At 31.0% G+C, this 17,964-nt stretch overlaps 3 protein-coding genes across 3 annotated transcripts; 2 read left to right on the top strand and 1 right to left on the bottom strand.

The window, feature by feature from the left end:
- The first annotated feature begins 533 nt into the window (after positions 1–533).
- LOC100815336 (1-aminocyclopropane-1-carboxylate oxidase-like) lies at positions 534–2,653 on the top strand. Its single transcript, NM_001254580.3, has 4 exons — positions 534–860; positions 992–1,209; positions 1,405–1,738; positions 1,846–2,653. Exons 1-4 carry the CDS (start codon positions 609–611, stop codon positions 2,110–2,112), a joined length of 1,071 nt encoding a protein of 356 aa, NP_001241509.2. The 5' UTR covers positions 534–608; the 3' UTR covers positions 2,113–2,653.
- Positions 2,654–2,753: 100 nt separating this feature from the next.
- On the bottom strand, positions 2,754–9,968 carry LOC102665151 (uncharacterized). The gene is made up of 7 exons (XM_041009145.1): positions 9,548–9,968; positions 9,138–9,432; positions 8,913–9,062; positions 7,696–7,863; positions 6,312–6,473; positions 5,705–5,869; positions 2,754–3,758 (listed from the first exon to the last, which is right to left on the bottom strand). Exons 1-7 carry the CDS (start codon positions 9,800–9,802, stop codon positions 3,409–3,411), a joined length of 1,545 nt encoding a protein of 514 aa, XP_040865079.1. The 5' UTR covers positions 9,803–9,968; the 3' UTR covers positions 2,754–3,408.
- Positions 9,969–15,639: 5,671 nt separating this feature from the next.
- On the top strand, positions 15,640–17,650 carry LOC100814810 (1-aminocyclopropane-1-carboxylate oxidase). The gene is made up of 4 exons (XM_003519400.4): positions 15,640–16,004; positions 16,248–16,474; positions 16,710–17,043; positions 17,224–17,650. Exons 1-4 carry the CDS (start codon positions 15,900–15,902, stop codon positions 17,503–17,505), a joined length of 948 nt encoding a protein of 315 aa, XP_003519448.1. The 5' UTR covers positions 15,640–15,899; the 3' UTR covers positions 17,506–17,650.
- The last annotated feature ends 314 nt before the right edge of the window (positions 17,651–17,964 follow it).

Raw genomic sequence — 17,964 nt, 5'->3', positions numbered from 1 at the left:
CTTATTCAATTAATGGCATCCAATTATTAAATGTGAGTTGGGAAACACCTTAGAAATTAAGAAATCGTTTTAAAAACTATAACGATAAACGTCTTAGTATAAATGTGAAAAAATCACATTGAAATATAAAACCGAATACGCTATATATGCAAAATTGTTGAAAGACAATTAAATGGTAGAACCTCAGCCCCAAACAATATGAATTTGTTCTCGTGCTTGTAAGTTGTAGGTTATAGTAATTAGATGGAGGTAAATTTTGAGGGTATAAAAACTTCGTACCCCATCGCATATGCAAAAAGGCTGTTTCCGGATTCGAACCCATGACCAACAGGCACAACTTTACCGCTGCACCAGGGCTCGCCCAAATTTTGAGGGTATCAAATACATAATAATACCATGGCAGATCTATGGTTGTTAGACGTCTGAATAAGTCGTTCACAAGCTTGCATAATAAATACAATAATAAATTTTAGAACTTCATTTGCAAGTGCCACCTACTGAAGAAACCACGTGCTTAGTACTACAATTTAAGGGAAAATGCAAGGAAGTTTGGTTTCGCCTCCAGATGAGTCCAACGATGCCCAAAGTAGACAATTCAACGACGCAAAATGATTCGTAAGGAACACAGGAGAATTTTTAATTTGTCATGTTGTCTTCACTTAACTCTTTGCATTCCTATAAATGGCACACAATATGCATCAACAAACACATCAAGATTTGTCATAAGAAAAAAAGAAAGAAAAGAAGTGCGAGAGATGGAGAACTTCCCCGTGATCAACTTAGACAATCTCAACGGTGAGGAGAGGAAAGCTACACTAGACCAGATTGAAGACGCTTGCCAGAACTGGGGATTTTTTGAGGTATCGCACAAACCAAATCACAAAAAGCTTTGTTATATATATCTGTTCATTTGCAAGTGTACATCCCAAAATTTTCTTCATGTTATTCATTTGAACTATATTAATTATGCTGCTATATATCCGAATTGTAGTTGGTGAATCATGGAATACCCCTTGAGCTTTTGGATACTGTGGAAAGGTTGACAAAAGAGCATTATAGGAAATGCATGGAGAACAGGTTCAAGGAGGCAGTCGCAAGCAAGGCCTTAGAAGTTGAAGTGAAGGACATGGATTGGGAGAGTACCTTCTTCTTGCGCCATCTTCCAACCTCCAACATCTCTGAAATCCCTGATCTCTGCCAAGAGTATAGGTATGACAAAGTGAAACTAAGAAATGCATATACATGAATCATGAAATATATTGTTGATGGCATTATATAATAATGTTTTCATCACCAATAATAACAAACCAATGATGCATTTAACTGTGATTTGGGTGACAAATTTGATGATATGATGCATATCTACACATGACATGGTCTGAACTGGATGAGTTAATGATTCAGGGATGCAATGAAGGAATTTGCAAAGAAATTGGAGGAGCTTGCAGAGGAGTTGCTAGACCTGTTATGTGAAAATCTTGGATTAGAGAAAGGGTACCTGAAGAATGCATTTTATGGATCAAAGGGTCCAAATTTTGGGACAAAGGTAGCAAACTACCCTGCATGCCCAAAGCCAGAGTTGGTGAAGGGTCTTCGTGCACATACGGATGCGGGTGGGATTATCCTTCTCTTGCAAGATGACAAGGTCAGTGGCCTTCAGCTTCTCAAAGATGGCCAATGGGTGGATGTGCCTCCTATGCGCCATTCCATTGTTGTTAACCTTGGTGACCAAATTGAGGTATGTAACTTGGTACGTTTTTTTTTTTGTTTTCACTAATATGTCTTAAAAGCATAACTCTTTTAGTTAAAATTATTCTCATCCAACAATTTGGTAACACATCATAGGTAATCACGAATGGGAGATATAAGAGTGTGGAGCATCGTGTGGTTGCTCGAACTGATGGGACCAGAATGTCCGTAGCCTCATTCTACAATCCAGCCAATGATGCTGTTATCTACCCTGCACCAGCATTGTTGGAGAAAGAGGCACAGGAGACAGAGCAAGTGTACCCAAAATTTGTATTTGAGGATTACATGAAGCTCTATGCTACGCTAAAGTTCCAGCCAAAGGAGCCAAGATTTCAAGCCATAAAGGCAGTGAACTCATTTTAGATTACTTCCAATTACAACACACCTTAACTGGAGCTATACCTATACAATACTGCCAGAAGAAATTTTATCAATTTGGAAAATTGAAGGAAAAAAAAACAGCAAGGAGGCAACCATTATTTGTTTTCAAATTATTCAATTGCTTATTTCAAAAGGTGATTTGATTACCTTCATTTCAATAAATAATGAATTATTTCAATAATAAGCATTTCCCCGCCTTCTCTCATATCTTTGTTGGGTTAGTTGATATATTGTATCCTTTATTTACTTCATTATTTTGGAAAATAAAAACTGAGGTTCCAAGTTGGCTGCTGTGACCCAAGACTGTTTGTAGCACTTGCTTAAACGAGAAACTCTTGCATACTCTTGCTGCTGCAATGCAGACCAACACGGCTATAATGTTATATGTGGATGTGACATAAAGATAAAGTATACAGCACAACATTAACTTGAATGTTGAAATTAAGATTATTTGAGGCATTACACGAAGAATGCCCAGAAACTTTTCTCCTCAATCACAACCAACACAAAAGCTGTTTTTTTTTCTTTGTAGCTCATAAGTCATAATGTATGTTTATTACAAAGATGCACACCACACTCTATTGTTAAACACAAACGTGACATGAAATGGAAAAGCAACAAACTGAATCAAATCAATTAATGCGCGAAGCTGATGATATGATATGATAATTGCATGAACTGAATAGCACACTGAATTAATTTCCTCTCCTCCTATAAACTGTCTCCTTCATCTGTTGCCCGTGGCACCGTTACTAAAATGGCTGTTAGAAGATCAAAGTAGAGTGGCAACTGTGCTACGGCATAGAAAGTGACCGGTAAACAAGTGGCTACATAAATGGGCAATATGAGCATCTTGTATTCGTGAGTGAACAGAAAAGAATGGCCGGTGCAGAAAGAAACAAGCAATGCAACAATGGATACGAAAAGAGAACTCAAGCCAAAAAGAAGTTTGCGTGGCAAATCTTTGCGAAAATCTCTGTGAAGCTTTCGAGAAGTGAGTATAGTAAGGAACATTATGAGTCCAGTGACAGAGAAGCAAAGTCCAATTAGCGAAGCAATAACAAATGCTTCGAATGTAGGATAGTCTTCTAAATGAGGCTTGCCTTTATCATCGGTGCCACCGGGGATGGTGGCGGCTGTAGCAAAGGAAGCGCCGGCAACAAGCGCTGCCACAACAGAACAAGATTCAGATGTCTCCCTCAGCCACTCACTACTCTCATTTGTAAGGCAGCACCAGATATTTGCCAACCAGGTGTAACAAGGTCTTCCCATACTTATTTACTGCCAAAGTTGTCGTTTTCGCCGCAATTTTGTTTCCAAACTTTTCACTACAAGGGATTTCCTATTCCTCACAGCGACATGCAACACATTATCTCCCCACGAGTTTGTTTCACGGATCACCATAGGTTTTTGAGACAAAATTTCATTCACCATTTCAACTATGCCATTTCTTGCTGCAACAAAAAATGCTGTCTCCCTTTTGTCATTGTTCTTCTTCTCGGCGGCTTCTACATCATTTTTCTTCCCAATTGTGTCACTTGGGCCGCTTAAAGGTAAAATTTTCTCGTCAACCTCTGTGTTTTTACCTTCTTTTTCTTTTTTCAACCATCCCAAATCGCTCGTTTCACCTGCCATGCCAAGTGATCAAGCAAGGAAAGTAAATGCTATAATAACTAATATGATCCAATAATAGCTAATAATAAAATTTATATTTTTTTAATTGAACAAAATATTATAATAATTAATATGAAAAAATAGATATATTAGAAGGATTAAAATAAAATAATAAGATCCAATAATAAAATTTTTATTTCATTAATAATTTAACAAAAAAAATAAAAATTATTATAGATCTAAAATAAAAATTATCAGTTTATCCGGAAGTAAAAATATATTTAAGTCATATATATTTTTATTTTTTTATGGTTTGAAAAGTCCAAACTCTCTATTTAAATGAAAACATTACAATTTTCTATTGGATATAAGGACTATGCGTTTGAATGAACTTTTATCGGTCCTAAGCTTAATTGAGCCTTATTAAGAGGGTGATACTAGTTGTTGCATATACATAAGTTTGTACTTTTTTGCCTTTGGAGAGATTTGAATTAAATTAGAGTTTCATTCCTTTTGTGAATTTAAGAGTTATGTCACTTGAGGATTTTTAGATTGAAACTTTTTTGGTTTTAATCAAAGATTTTCATACTTTGGTAGCAAATCTTTGTTGAACTTATCACTCTCTATAAAATGTTGCATCTTTTGTCATCTTCTTTCTTTTTTAACTTTAATTATTTATTTCTTTACTTCCATGTTTCCTAGTTCTTTTGTCATTGCTATATATGTCTTTATGATTGTGCAAATTTTCTTTTTATTTTTTATTTTTTATCTCTAATTCCTTTAAACACGATAATCAACTAAATCAAGGACTATTCGTAAAAATAATATGATTTCTAACTAGGATTATATCAGGTTAAGATGAATCTTGGTTTAAAATTTTTTAAATGATTTCCTTCCTAATCCTTCTTTGCTTTGTTAATTTAGTTATTGAATTTATTTGCAATGTTTTTTTTTTTGTGATTAATACTCATTGATAATTCAATATAATTGTACAACACTAGCCTATGGATAAGGATAGATTGTATGCTTATATGTAAATTACTAATTCCTATTGCTTATGATTAATTTTGCTTACCTAAGGGATTAAGGTTCATAATTGGGAATGAAGAGTTTATCACCTAAAGAATTAGGGTTAAACTAAGCTATAGAGAAATTGGTTGTGAATTATATAATTGAAGGGAAGAAATTACTTTAAGAGTGGAAGGTTTAAGGTAATTTGCAAAAAAAATCTTAGATTTTAACATTGTTGTTATCATTGTACACAAAAGACTAAATTTGAATTTTGTTCTCCCTTTTAATTCTTGATCCATAATTTTTGTCCCTCTTTTTTTTTGTGATTTTTGTTTTCTATTTTAAAAAATTCATAATTTTAGTTTAATTCTCAATTTTGTATATGTTTATTTGTTTCATTTTTATATTTTAATTAAATTAATTATTTTTTTACTTTAAATTAATATGTTAGGTATAAAGTTTGACTGGACCAAAATAAAAGATAAAAAAAATATATAGAAAATTAAAAATTAAATTAAAATTATGAATTTTTTAAAATAATATGACTAAAATTGTAAAAAAAAAATAAGGAAACTTAAATTGCATATCAAATATTAAAGAGGAAATTGCAATTTAGAAAATAAAAAAATCATTACTCTTTAAAAAATTATAGTAGAAATGTCACTAATTAAAATTTCGAAAGCTGCTAACAGTGGGACAAATTGGCTTAAGTGGGCGGGTAATACGTTTTTCATGTTTACATACTTTATGGTATTTAGTGGAGTTTTTTCTGGTTCTTGTAGAGAGGCCAAGATATTTTGTTTCACAGAACTGTATCATTTGCACGATTTGTATGGGTTGGGTATCCCTTGTACCCTGTATCGTCTTTATTTATATAAAATATATTTTATTTGCTGATCAAAATAAGACAAATTTAGTAAGTTGAAAAAAGTGTTATATAGATGCATACCTTGCTGCCACTGGCTATAAACATTATACATATCCGGATCAATTTCTACATCAGTCGGTACACCCCCGCTTCCCGTCAATGCTTCATCAGCTCTTTGCATTAGTGCTTTAAAGACTTGACGACTACATTCATGCTTCTTTTTTGTATTCCTTACTTCCTTTATGTCTTAAAAAACACAGGCAATGAAACCAGAGCAATCATGTTAAAATAAACCACATTTCCCAAGACATATAATATATGACTAATGTGATAACACTGTTTTTACGTGGAAAATGAAAATAATTAACAACAATCATTAAATTATGATTAGAAATAATATATGGTTGAGATTAAAATAAATTAAAATTAAAATCTAATATAATCTTTATATCATTAAAAAATTTATCACACAAATCATATCTTAAAATATCTCAATTATTATTAACTCATTATTATTATGATTATTATCATTTTGGTCACATGACTTTTGTCATTATCACTATCCTTGTCATTATCATTAGGGAGAGGAATTGTGACGATAGTGATAACGACGACTATCAATTCATGATCATTAAATACTATTTAACTAGTAGATAATAATAAATAAAAAAACATGAAGAATACATACCTTGTCCTAAAAGCCCTAGTATCAATACAAAATGATACTTGACAAATTGGAGAATGGTTTGATGATTTGGTGGCAAAAATCCAACCTGCCGAGTACCTAATCCAATTCTATTTGAGAGGTTTTCTAGGTCACCTTGATTCTTCCTTTGCATACGTAGTTTGCCTGACAAAAGTAAATATGTGAAAGGAGCAAATTTTGAGAAACTATTCCCCCCCCGGCCCAGAACAAAACAAAAGAACAGGCAATTCATGCACACAAAAAAACCTGCATGTTTCAACCAATATCTGTAATAGTGTTGTCCACCCTAATATCTTCCGACAACAATTCAAAATCTAAGAGAATCGTAACATAAATACAAGTTTTGTTCAAAAGCTTCTAATAATTTATTCTTTTGGATTTCTTTATTTTTCTCGGCAGAACATTCCTCTAGTTCGTTTTATTTTTACAAGATTGATAATCTTTTATTACTACATGCCCTTTTACCAATCTCCTATAGCTTTGTCCATACGCATGAAGGATGCAAAAGACATGGGTTGAAGGAATAGCAAATTGAATGACATATTCCCATTTTATGTTTCCTTAATTTTGATTAAAAAGTGACACGTGATAAGAAAAACTTAAATATATGTTTTTGGTTTCATGATAAATAATTAAATTTTTTTTTTAGTTCCTAATAAAAAAAATTCATCATTGATCCTTGATAAATTTAATTTTTTTTTTTTACTATAAGTGCTATCTAGATGACTTATTTCACAATTTAAAGTGTTGTCTAAATAAATTTAGTGACTAGAAACATGATTATAAATTTACTGAGATCAATAACGAAAAAAATTATTAGAAATAAAAAATTTAGTCACTTATAAAGGATAAAAATATATTTAAGTCTAAAAAAGAATAAAATATAATTTTTATCGCTCAACTTTTTGTGATTGATGTTTTCCCTAAATATTTTTTTTATTAGTCTTAGTGTCTATGATTTTCTTCATTAATTTATGTTTTGAGTCATCATTGTAAAATATCACTATGACATATTTAGGAACTAAAATAAAAAATAAAAATTTCTATAGAATAATCAAAAGGAAAAAATTTATAAGGACTAAAATCTCAATTTCAAATTTTTTGAAGAACTGAAAATGTTGTCCAAAACATTATGTCATGTGGGCATGACATAAAGGTGCCACATGGAACAACCATGAGGTAGATATATAATTTTTCGAAAAAGTAAGTCTTTTTTTTTACAGATTCGAATAAGTAAGTTAGGAAGCTATATTTATAATTATTTTTAAATATATATATATATATATATATATATATATATATAATTTTTATTTTTGAAGACATATACTAAGGAAACCGGGATGGCATAAAAAAAACATTGACATACCTATACCGCATAGAATTGTAAAAAACTGGTCTTTTAGTAGTGTAAACACAGCAATTAACACGGTGTAGTTCTTTGGATAATTCACTTCATCAGAATTATGATGATTCTTCGTCTTTTCTAAAAGGGCTTCCATTGAGCTTCTAGCGTCCAGTTGTTCCACATGTATACCTTTAACAAGACAAGTATAAAGTATAGATTTAATTGTGATAAATGCTTTTGGAGTGTATATATGAATGTTCGTTACAAAACTTAATTGACTTAGTTATAAGATGTTCGTTACAAAACTTTTCGTATATAAATGTTATTTAATGAAATCTCGTTACTACAACATGTGTGAATTAATGTAGTTGTTTTGATGAATGTTACTCAAGAACTTCATTTTTTTTTCACATGTAGTCTACATCTGCCTTTAAACTCTCTCTGTCACTCACTGTCTAATATAAGGAAAAAAAAAATACTATTATAATCATATGTGATATGTCTAAGCATGAGTTGCTGAGCTATATTGCATGAGTAGTTTATCAATAAAATATTATTTTAATATGTTTTTGTAATTTTATACTTTGCTTTAGATTAAAAAGGGTTAGTTGCTTATACGATCTCTTTGATCCTTTTTAGGTCATATTTAACAATCCAAGTTAAAATTTAAATAGTTAACTAATAGTTTGAAATTTGGTGTAAATGGCAGTTGAAAATGATTAAATTAGTTTATTGTTAATTTATAAGTATTCCATAAAATTATCAGATGAAATATAAGTTGTCAAAAATATAGAAATTTTTATATAAATTTTAATTTTATTTTACGGATAAAAATATATTTTGTGGTGTTATAATCTTATTTTTAATTAATTTTAAATTTCTATAGTTTTTTATTTAGAGATAATTAAATTATTTCAATTATACTTTTGGTTTCAATTATTATATTGTTTAATATTTTGTATTCTACTGTCAATCGTATATTATATCTTAAAATATTTTATTCAAGTTTAAAATGAAGGAAAAAAATACATATAAGTAGATATTATATTTTTATCATGTGCAAGTTGGTGTAATAATTAAAATAAATGATTTTAATTACTCTTAAAAGAATGCTAGCCACACTACACTCTCCTTCAATGATTTTCTTTAAGATTAATTAAAATTATTATTTTTTTATAAATTTTGTTTCTCATTTAATATAAATAAGTAGAGAAAAACAATGCATATACATTACTTACAGGGGTAGAGGATTCGCTCCCAGAATGAAAGATAGGTTGAACTTTTAAAGGCGGAGGGTCTAGTAGCAAGGACATGGAGAGGATACTCTCCATCCTTATTCATAAATATGCTAAGGAAATCATAATAATGCAATATTATGACAGCCAAATCTGCAGCATATATAACAATTGTAACAATGATAATAATATAAAGATACTAGCTAGATAGCATGCATGCGTACGTACCGAAATATTCATTCCTGATAGCGCAATGAAGAATAGTGTCCCCATCGTTTCCTACAAGATCTTGCAAGGGGGCGCTGTTGTCGGAGATGTTAGAGAGATAAGCAAAGGCCTCTTTCCTGCCGTTTATAGCAGCTTGAAAGAGAGGTGTCTCCCCGTGTTTGTTCTTTCGACTCGCCAAATACATCCTCTCATTTTCCCTTCCAATAATCTCCACACACATTTTGGTGATATCCCTCGATGCTGCATAGTGCAGAGGGGTATCCCCGTCCTCGTTCCCCTTCTCCAGAGCCTTGATCTGTTAAAGAATTATAATTTGATTTGGTGGTTGAAGGAAGAAGGAAGAAAGAGAGGTCGTGGTGGTTCCAACTTCAAATCTCTTCCACTAACAAATTAACAAGTAGCATTCTCACCTTCTCATTCTTTGATATTTCTTGTGGCTTCAGAATTGCCCGCAGAAGATATTGAGCGACATCTACTTCGTCCATATCTACGGCCACGTGCAGTGCAGTGCCCTGGTATTCTTCAATCGTGTGGATGTGAGACGTTGGGTTATTCTCATACATCTCGATTACCTTCTCCCAGTTGCCTTCCGATATGAACCTGGCCATGGCCTGATTCTCTGGGACGACTTCTCTCGAAAGGAACGTCGACACTTCGGCGCCCATATTCGATCAAACTGCAATGGAACGGAATGTAGACCATTCAATAGATAAGTATGTGAGATGAAGCTTTAAAATCAAAGTAAGTTGAGGTTGTGATTCAATAAATCAAACACACTATAATTCTTGGGTGACAACCTATATAGCCTAGGACTAGGAGAGTGCCTTGCTCAAAATGTGTTATATATTATCATCCATTTTATACCTCTTAAGCAATTTTGATAGTTCAACTTCACATGTCATATGTTACTTTCTCTAGGTCACACGGAAAGAATAATTTTAGAGTTAGTAATCCTGTTATGCATGGATGCAACCAATGTCAATTAGCTAGCTAGCAAGCTATCATGTCGTGCAACACGACTTCCGTTATCTTCTTCCTTTTCTGGAACTGTTGATTCGCTGCTAGCTAGCTGTGTCACTTTCTGACTGAGCAAAAGTGAGAAAAAGAGATAAAACAGAAAAATTAATATGTTTTGCTCCATATATATTCCATCTAATGCAGCAGCTTGCAGAGAATGATCGATGTTTTTCGTAGGCATTTTTCCTGAGCAAAAGAAAAATGCTTAAGAAATAGATAGAGTTATAGAGAGTTAAAATGGAATAAGGTTTTGAATTATTTTTTATTAATTTGTAACTTAAAATTTGTTCTATTAGATGTATTTATATGAAAATTGTATAACCCAACTTATTTTTAACAAAAAGCATATATGATGAAAATTGCGTACAAAAACAAGTATCATGAGCAACACAAAAAAAAGTTGATATTAGATTTTTCAACGTAGTTATTACTCCAATTGTCATTTTCTCCAACATCCTCCAACAGTTATTACTGTCTTAAGATAGTAAGATTCCTACTTTATGATCAAGTTAAATTGATATTCCTTTTGCAGAACCAACGTGTTTTACGACATATATAAACTATGTTTCAGTAAATTTGAAGTATTAATAAAGAAAGAATATAGTGAATTAAAGGAAAAAGAAGAAGAAAGACAGGATAGCATGAGAACCCCTTCACATACCAATTAGAGCAGTAACACTTGACGATCCAGCAAAGAAATCATATAATGTGGCGTAGTCCTTTGGATAATTCAATTTGTCAGATTCTGGTTGCTTCTCCATCTTTGCCAAATTTTCCTTCATTTGTCTTTCAGTATCCAGTGGTTCTACAAGTATACCTTTTTTGACAAAAGAAGAAAGTATGCATTCGTATATCCTTAATTGTAAACAAAACAAAACCTATTTATCTGTCACCTGATATTACTTACAGTGGTACAAGATTTGCTTCCACCATGAAAGTTTGCTAGCACTTCTGAAGGCCGAAGGCCTTAGTGGCAAGGACTGTGAGAGGAGTGAGTCCCTCTTTATTCTTATGCGTGTGCTAAGAAAATCATAATAATGCACTATTATCACAGCCAAATCTGCAACATATATAGCAATGTAGTAATCAGCATTAATAGTGTTTAATAAAATTACGTTTTTAATTTACATGTTATGCCACTTTTTCTAGGACAAATTTGCATGCAACTTATACCTTGGAATTTCATACTTCAGCTTCACATGTTATGCCACTTTTTCTAGGTCACACGGGAAGAATAATTTGGAGTTACTAATGAACAATGATCCTTGAGGCTGTCATGGATGGACCAAGAGAAAATATCCAACGAGAATCGGCTATGATCGATAAATCCAGAAATCCTAAGCAGTGTCCATGTTCCTAAAATATTTTAATTAATCTTTCTTTTTTGTCTCCTTTTTGTAGCATTATAGTTGAAGAAATCAAAAGAAGAAAATAATTGATATATTTATTAAGGTTAAGTTTAAGAAAAATTAGATAAAAAATTAACTAAAAGTTAAAAAGTTATCTGCTAGTTTAAAACAGAAAAATTAATCTATCAAATTATAAATATTTACTAAAATTAATCATTAAAACAGCTAAAAAGAAGCTAAAAAATATAAAAAAATATTGATTTAATTAAAAAAATCAATAGTAAAATGAATAAATATAATAAACATGAATTGGACAAAAATATCAAAATTCAGAAACTAACATTTAAAAAAAAATACTTCTTCAATTAACGTTTTAAAAGATATTAAAAACTATTAAGAAAATATTTATCAAACAGTTAAACAGGTATTTCATATAAAATACGTTAAAAAAATATTTACCGAATATAAGTTTAGTTGACATTGACAAACTATTACTTTAAAATTTGATCTAAAAAGTAACATGAAATATTATTGTACTAGTACATACGAGTCCTTACACTTAATTAACTGATATATTAACCATTTTAATTTGTCATAAGTACAATAATCAAATAAATAATGAGAATGTTTAATTTTTTTTGTTATTTTTTATTTAATTTTTACAAACATAATTTTTTTTTGGTCAACATAAAATTCAAAAATATGAATGCACTTTTTTATATTTTTTTTAGATCATATTTCAAAATGTTAAATTCTGAATTTAAAAGTTAAATAAAACATTCCTATGAATTTCGAGCTTTTGGAAGTTAGATATTTATCAAATATATATAACTATCACCAAATTAATTATTCAAAATGTATGATAAATTTAATACGGCTAAAATAAGATAAATTATAAAATCTCGTTCTCAATTGCGTTTGGAGATATCGCAGGGCAATCAACCATAAAAAATGTAACAGGGCATTTACCTCATTAAAAAAATGTATGATATACTCTTTTGGTTTAATTACTTTTTCTCACATCATTTTTTTAAAAGTTTAATTTAATTCTTTTATTACTTAAAATTTATTTAGGTCATGTAATTTTTAAAAATTATTCAATTAGGTTCTTCGTTTTAAAAATACTTAATTAAGTTCCTTATTTTTTTAAAAATTAATATCAAATTGAATATATTTTAAATAATAAAAAACTTAATTGAATCTCTTAAGAGTAAAGAATCGAACTGAACCATTTTTTAAAAAAAAAACACGGTATATAATCGAACCTATAAATAATAATAATAATAATAATAATAATAATAATAATAATAATAATAATAATAATAGAATCAAATTGAGCCCAAAAATAAATTAAAGGATAAAAAAGTAATTAAAAATTATTTTTTAATTTTCATTAGTAATTAAAAAAACTGACGAAAACTAATTGACCCTAATTATCAACATTTTAGTGGATTTGTACCAACCAAATGTTTGGCTTTTTCTAATATGTACGTAGGAATACTTATGACTTATCCATCTTTCGGAAGCAAAAAATGTCAGCCATACGTAAATATATATAACACAAGACAAAGGCAAAACACATACATTTTAATATTTTATGATCAAGATATGGATAAAAAAATAGTAGCCATTCATGCACCTGCCTCTGTTCTTAGCTGAAAGAAACAAAAGCATAAGTTATTCGTGTGAATATCAAATTTTATTAATGTGTTCACAACTGAAATATATTAACCAGTTTGTTTAGGCATTTTGGTTTCCGTTAAAATTGATAGACGCAAAAACTTTCAAAATATACTTCAGTTGATTAATGAATCATTAAAGGCAACGCGTGCCACGCTTGTTGAATAAGGCCTATTAACGCCTCATATATATGTCCACTATTGATCCTATTAACTATTAGTGGGATATAATTTGTTACTAATAAATCAGAAGTTAGTTAAAATTTATTTTTTAAAATTTTCATTAGTAACTAAGATTTTCATTCCAGAGGTGAGGGTCAGTTCGCCTATTAAAAAAAAAAAAAAAAAACTCCTGGTACCTTCTCTTTTTGTTTATAAGAATACTAAAAAATTAATTAATTATGGGGATAAACTCCCAAGGGCCTTTTGAATTTTTTTAAATGAAAATGAATAGGAGGCTTTGTCATAAAGATCGTATGTTTGATGACTATTTTTAGCTATAAGAATTTTTAGGGTTGATCACAAGGCCAATGCATGACCAACTGTAAATAAGCGATTTTTTTTGCATGCAGCGTCAAATTGTACATTACCAACAGCCATCAGTAACTTTCCTGCCATTTTGTGCAAAGTAAAGACACACACATTAAGGTGAGATCCCCAAAAGACTTACTTGAAAACTATTTTAACACCTGTAAGGTAAATTTAATATATTTAAATTTGTCATATATTTATTTCTTTGCACAAACATTTTAATTTAATATTTATTTCTTTGTCATATATTTATTTCTTTGCACAAACATTTTAATTCAATATTTGATTTAATACCATGCATGGGACATGTTTTGAATAGGCTATGAACCTTCCATTTGGAGGATCTTCAATTATACATAGGCTTTAGTAAAACTAAAAACTTGTTTATAATTATGATTTTTTTGTAAGCAGATATATTCATTACAGTACCAAAAATTATCAGAAAATTGAAAAATCTATTATCATATTTTTTTTTCAGTTATTTGTAAGACTCATTCTTCATACAATTTTTATCATATATATGTAAATTTTTTGTTTGAAATCCAATTTGATATCAATTTTTATATAAGTAAATCTAACAAGACGAATACCATGTCTCGAATTAGCTAGTTAAAAGGATTTAAAAATCATGTCCTAAAATAAGAAACAATAATTTTTTCAATGATTATTGTAACTCACTCTAAAATCATAAATAACTCAATTGAACTTCGTAAAAAATAAGGAATCAAAATGTAATAAAAAAATATAAAGAACTGTAACAATTTTAGTTAATTTTAAATTTTAAATAATTTAGTGAGCACAAAAAATATGAAAGACTAATCATAAAACACACGCAATTCAAAAATTAAAGGAATTAAAAGTGTAATTGAATAATTAAGAAAAAGGATTCATATAAAATTAATTGATACTTATAAAGCCTAAAAAATCATTGGATCAGCAATGTCCTTACCATCCTTAGTCCTCACAATACTAGGTTCCTAATGCCCACGGAGATTTACATCAACCAAGTGCTCTGATTCAGAATCATTAACAATTTCAATTAGTTATTCATATTATTTCATCTGCGAGCGAGAGAAAACAGTTAATATTTAATTGCTCAACGCAAGCAGTAAGTGATTCAGGACTCAAGCTCTTAAGCAGCAATATTCTGCACGCATTACGGATTTTAATAATTCAACAAAATTCACATTTATTATTTAAAAGATTATCCTCATCTATTACTTTACCTGACCAAACTAAAATGCTAATTATATGCTGTTTTATCTCCTCATCCATTTTTACTTCCATGAAACCGTAGGAGGAAATAAATAAAGTTACCTTAAGATTCCAATATAAAATGGAAAAAAAAAATTAACAAATGACTAAGTTAAAATTATGGATAGGAATGACACGGAAGCTCTTAAGAATAGAAAGACCCCAACTTGTGTGTGTGTGTGTGTGTTTTGTACATATGCACCATGAAGAATGAATTTGCTTGATTGAGTAAAATGGACGCCAAAACATTTTATAATCCCGAGCCTCCTTTAATTAATTAGAAATTTCTAATCAAGATGAAATATTAATCCAATATTTTGCATACACACCACATCCTTAGTAAGTATTCCATATCACACCAAATTTTGGAGCTCAAGCAACTCCTTATTAGGAAACATATGCATGCAAGTAATTAATTAAGTGGAGAGGAATACAAATTCATCTTCCAAACTTATTGCAAAACTTGGATGCCAAAATCTTGGAATTCAAGTGGCTAAGCTCCTTCCTAGAAATCACGTTCATATGACCCAAAACTAAAGGTCAAGTAAAAATTAAGAATTGATAGGAGGTGGTGGCAGTTTGTAAAGTCCTGGTCAAATTGTCAAGAGGTCAAATCAGCCACCAAGTGGGTCCAACCTATATACCAAAGTGGCAAGACAATTCAACTACGGAACCAAAAAGAAACGTTTGCTATGTGATTTGTAGTGTGCTATAGGCTAGAAAGCATAGATTTAAACAAGGGTGAATAGAAAGCAAATTACAAACAGATTCTTTTTATTATTTATCGAGATTTTTTTTTTTCTTTTTTTGTGGTTGATCTTATATTCTCAAGGTCTATAAGTACCACCCTAGCAAACTCTAATCTTCACAGAACAATACTGCAATAGAGAAAGAGGCAGATAGAAAAAAAGAGCGACTTTTGAGTTCAAAAGATGACTAACTTCCCATTGATCAACTTGGAGAAGCTCAGTGGTGAGGAAAGAAACGATACCATGGAAAAAATTAAAGATGCTTGTGAAAACTGGGGATTCTTTGAGGTATCTCAAGAACCTTTTCTAACCTCATTCATTTATACATTGCCCTCCAAATGCATGTCCTTGTTAGTTCTTGTAATTTTCTTCGTACTTATGATGTGTTTGTTTTACCGTTTAAATCCATTGGCATGCGTTCCAATGCACCGTTTTCTCCTTGAACGTACATTTGGAACTTCCCCAACGGAAAAAATAACACACACTTACTTAATGTCTCTTACTGTTTGATTGCTTTCAAAATTGTTATAGCTGGTGAATCATGGCATTCCTCATGACATATTGGACACTGTGGAGAGGTTGACCAAAGAGCACTACAGGAAATGCATGGAAGAGAGGTTCAAGGAATTAGTGGCAAGCAAAGGTCTAGATGCTGTCCAAACTGAGGTCAAGGATATGGACTGGGAGAGCACCTTCCACTTGCGTCACCTCCCTGAATCAAACATCTCAGAGATCCCTGATCTCATTGATGAGTACAGGTTACAATAAAACAAAACATTTATAATAACATTACACAATATTGCATGTGGATGACATGAAGTATTTTACAAATACAAGTTAGCACAAAGTCCCAAAAAACAGATACAGAATTTGCACCTTGATTTTGACTTGACATAATGGATACAGGAACAAGTCCTTAAGATTGAACATTATTTCTTACAAGCAGCTGTATATATCTCTTTTACAAGATTCTAAGATGAGGTAATGGTGCAGGAAGGTGATGAAGGATTTTGCTTTGAGGTTAGAGAAATTAGCAGAGCAGCTGCTGGACTTGTTGTGTGAGAATCTTGGCCTAGAGAAAGGGTACCTCAAGAAGGCTTTCTATGGATCAAGAGGACCAACTTTTGGCACCAAGGTTGCCAACTACCCTCCATGCCCCAACCCAGAGCTGGTGAAGGGTCTTCGTCCCCACACTGATGCCGGTGGAATTATCCTTCTCTTCCAGGATGACAAGGTCAGTGGACTGCAGCTTCTCAAAGATGGCCAGTGGGTTGATGTGCCTCCTATGCGCCACTCCATTGTTGTTAACATTGGTGATCAGCTTGAGGTAAATTTATTTCATTAGACTACACTGATAATGTAAAAGTTTTTTATGCTATCGTTTAATCATAAATTGTGATGTATTCCAAAATTGTTGACTCTTGTAATAACGCCCGGTAGACATTTTTACAAACAATTTAGATGCAACAAAATTACTCATATCAAACACTACTTGGTGCAAAAACAGGTTATCACCAATGGTAAGTACAAGAGTGTGGAGCACCGTGTGATAGCACAAACAGATGGGACCAGAATGTCCATTGCCTCATTCTATAACCCTGGCAGTGATGCTGTCATCTACCCTGCTCCAGAATTGTTGGAGAAAGAGGCAGAAGAGAAAAACCAGCTCTACCCAAAATTTGTGTTTGAAGACTACATGAAGCTATATGCTAAGTTGAAGTTCCAGGCCAAGGAGCCAAGATTTGAAGCCTTTAAAGCATCAAATTTTGGTCCAATTGCAACTGTTTAAATATTTTTACTATAGTCTACCACATGCTTGACTTGGGAAGAGTGTAACAAAGTACCTGATGCATGTGTTTACTAAAAGAATATATGTATGTGTGTTTTTGTTTTCAACTTTGGTTTTATGTAATAAATTGATTTTGAGTTTGTAATTGATCATTGAAGTAATTTTATGTAATTTTTACTTTAGATAAAAAAAAAACTTACAATAAATTTTATTATTTTAGAATAATAAATATTTAAATATAATTCATGTTAATTCAAAATCAATTTTGATCAAAAATAAATTTTGTAAAATCAATTTTGCCCAACATTCACACAGAGTTGAAGTGATTCATGACACTGCGAAATGGTCAACAAAAATATCATATTTCACAATAAAATATAACTATTTTAATTAACAAAAATATTGATTGCCTTTTGGCTCTATATGCATTATTTTCTTTTCCTCTTTCTTGCTTTTGGT

The sequence above is a fragment of the Glycine max genome, chromosome 2 (assembly GCF_000004515.6).
Source record: "Glycine max cultivar Williams 82 chromosome 2, Glycine_max_v4.0, whole genome shotgun sequence".
Lineage (NCBI taxonomy): Eukaryota > Viridiplantae > Streptophyta > Magnoliopsida > Fabales > Fabaceae > Glycine > Glycine max.
The sequence above is the reverse complement of the archived record's forward strand: the minus strand, read 5'-3'. Positions and strand labels throughout refer to the sequence as shown.

What these genes read in the sequence shown, in the direction of transcription:
- LOC102665151 (XM_041009145.1), bottom strand. Translation starts at nt 9,802, where the DNA reads ATGGGCGCCGAAGTGTCGACGTTCCTTTCGAGAGAAGTCGTCCCAGAG. An exon ending in TATCAGGAATGAATATTTCG is followed by an intron (nt 9,063 to 9,137) that starts GTACGTACGCAT and finishes TATATGCTGCAG; the next exon opens with ATTTGGCTGTCATAATATTG. An exon ending in TACAATTCTATGCGGTATAG is followed by an intron (nt 6,474 to 7,695) that starts GTATGTCAATGT and finishes TACTTTTGTCAG; the next exon opens with GCAAACTACGTATGCAAAGG.
- LOC100815336 (NM_001254580.3), top strand. Translation starts at nt 609, where the DNA reads ATGATTCGTAAGGAACACAGGAGAATTTTTAATTTGTCATGTTGTCTT. An exon ending in AGAACTGGGGATTTTTTGAG is followed by an intron (nt 861 to 991) that starts GTATCGCACAAA and finishes TCCGAATTGTAG; the next exon opens with TTGGTGAATCATGGAATACC. An exon ending in ACCTTGGTGACCAAATTGAG is followed by an intron (nt 1,739 to 1,845) that starts GTATGTAACTTG and finishes AACACATCATAG; the next exon opens with GTAATCACGAATGGGAGATA.
- LOC100814810 (XM_003519400.4), top strand. Translation starts at nt 15,900, where the DNA reads ATGACTAACTTCCCATTGATCAACTTGGAGAAGCTCAGTGGTGAGGAA. An exon ending in AAAACTGGGGATTCTTTGAG is followed by an intron (nt 16,005 to 16,247) that starts GTATCTCAAGAA and finishes AAATTGTTATAG; the next exon opens with CTGGTGAATCATGGCATTCC. An exon ending in GATCTCATTGATGAGTACAG is followed by an intron (nt 16,475 to 16,709) that starts GTTACAATAAAA and finishes GTAATGGTGCAG; the next exon opens with GAAGGTGATGAAGGATTTTG.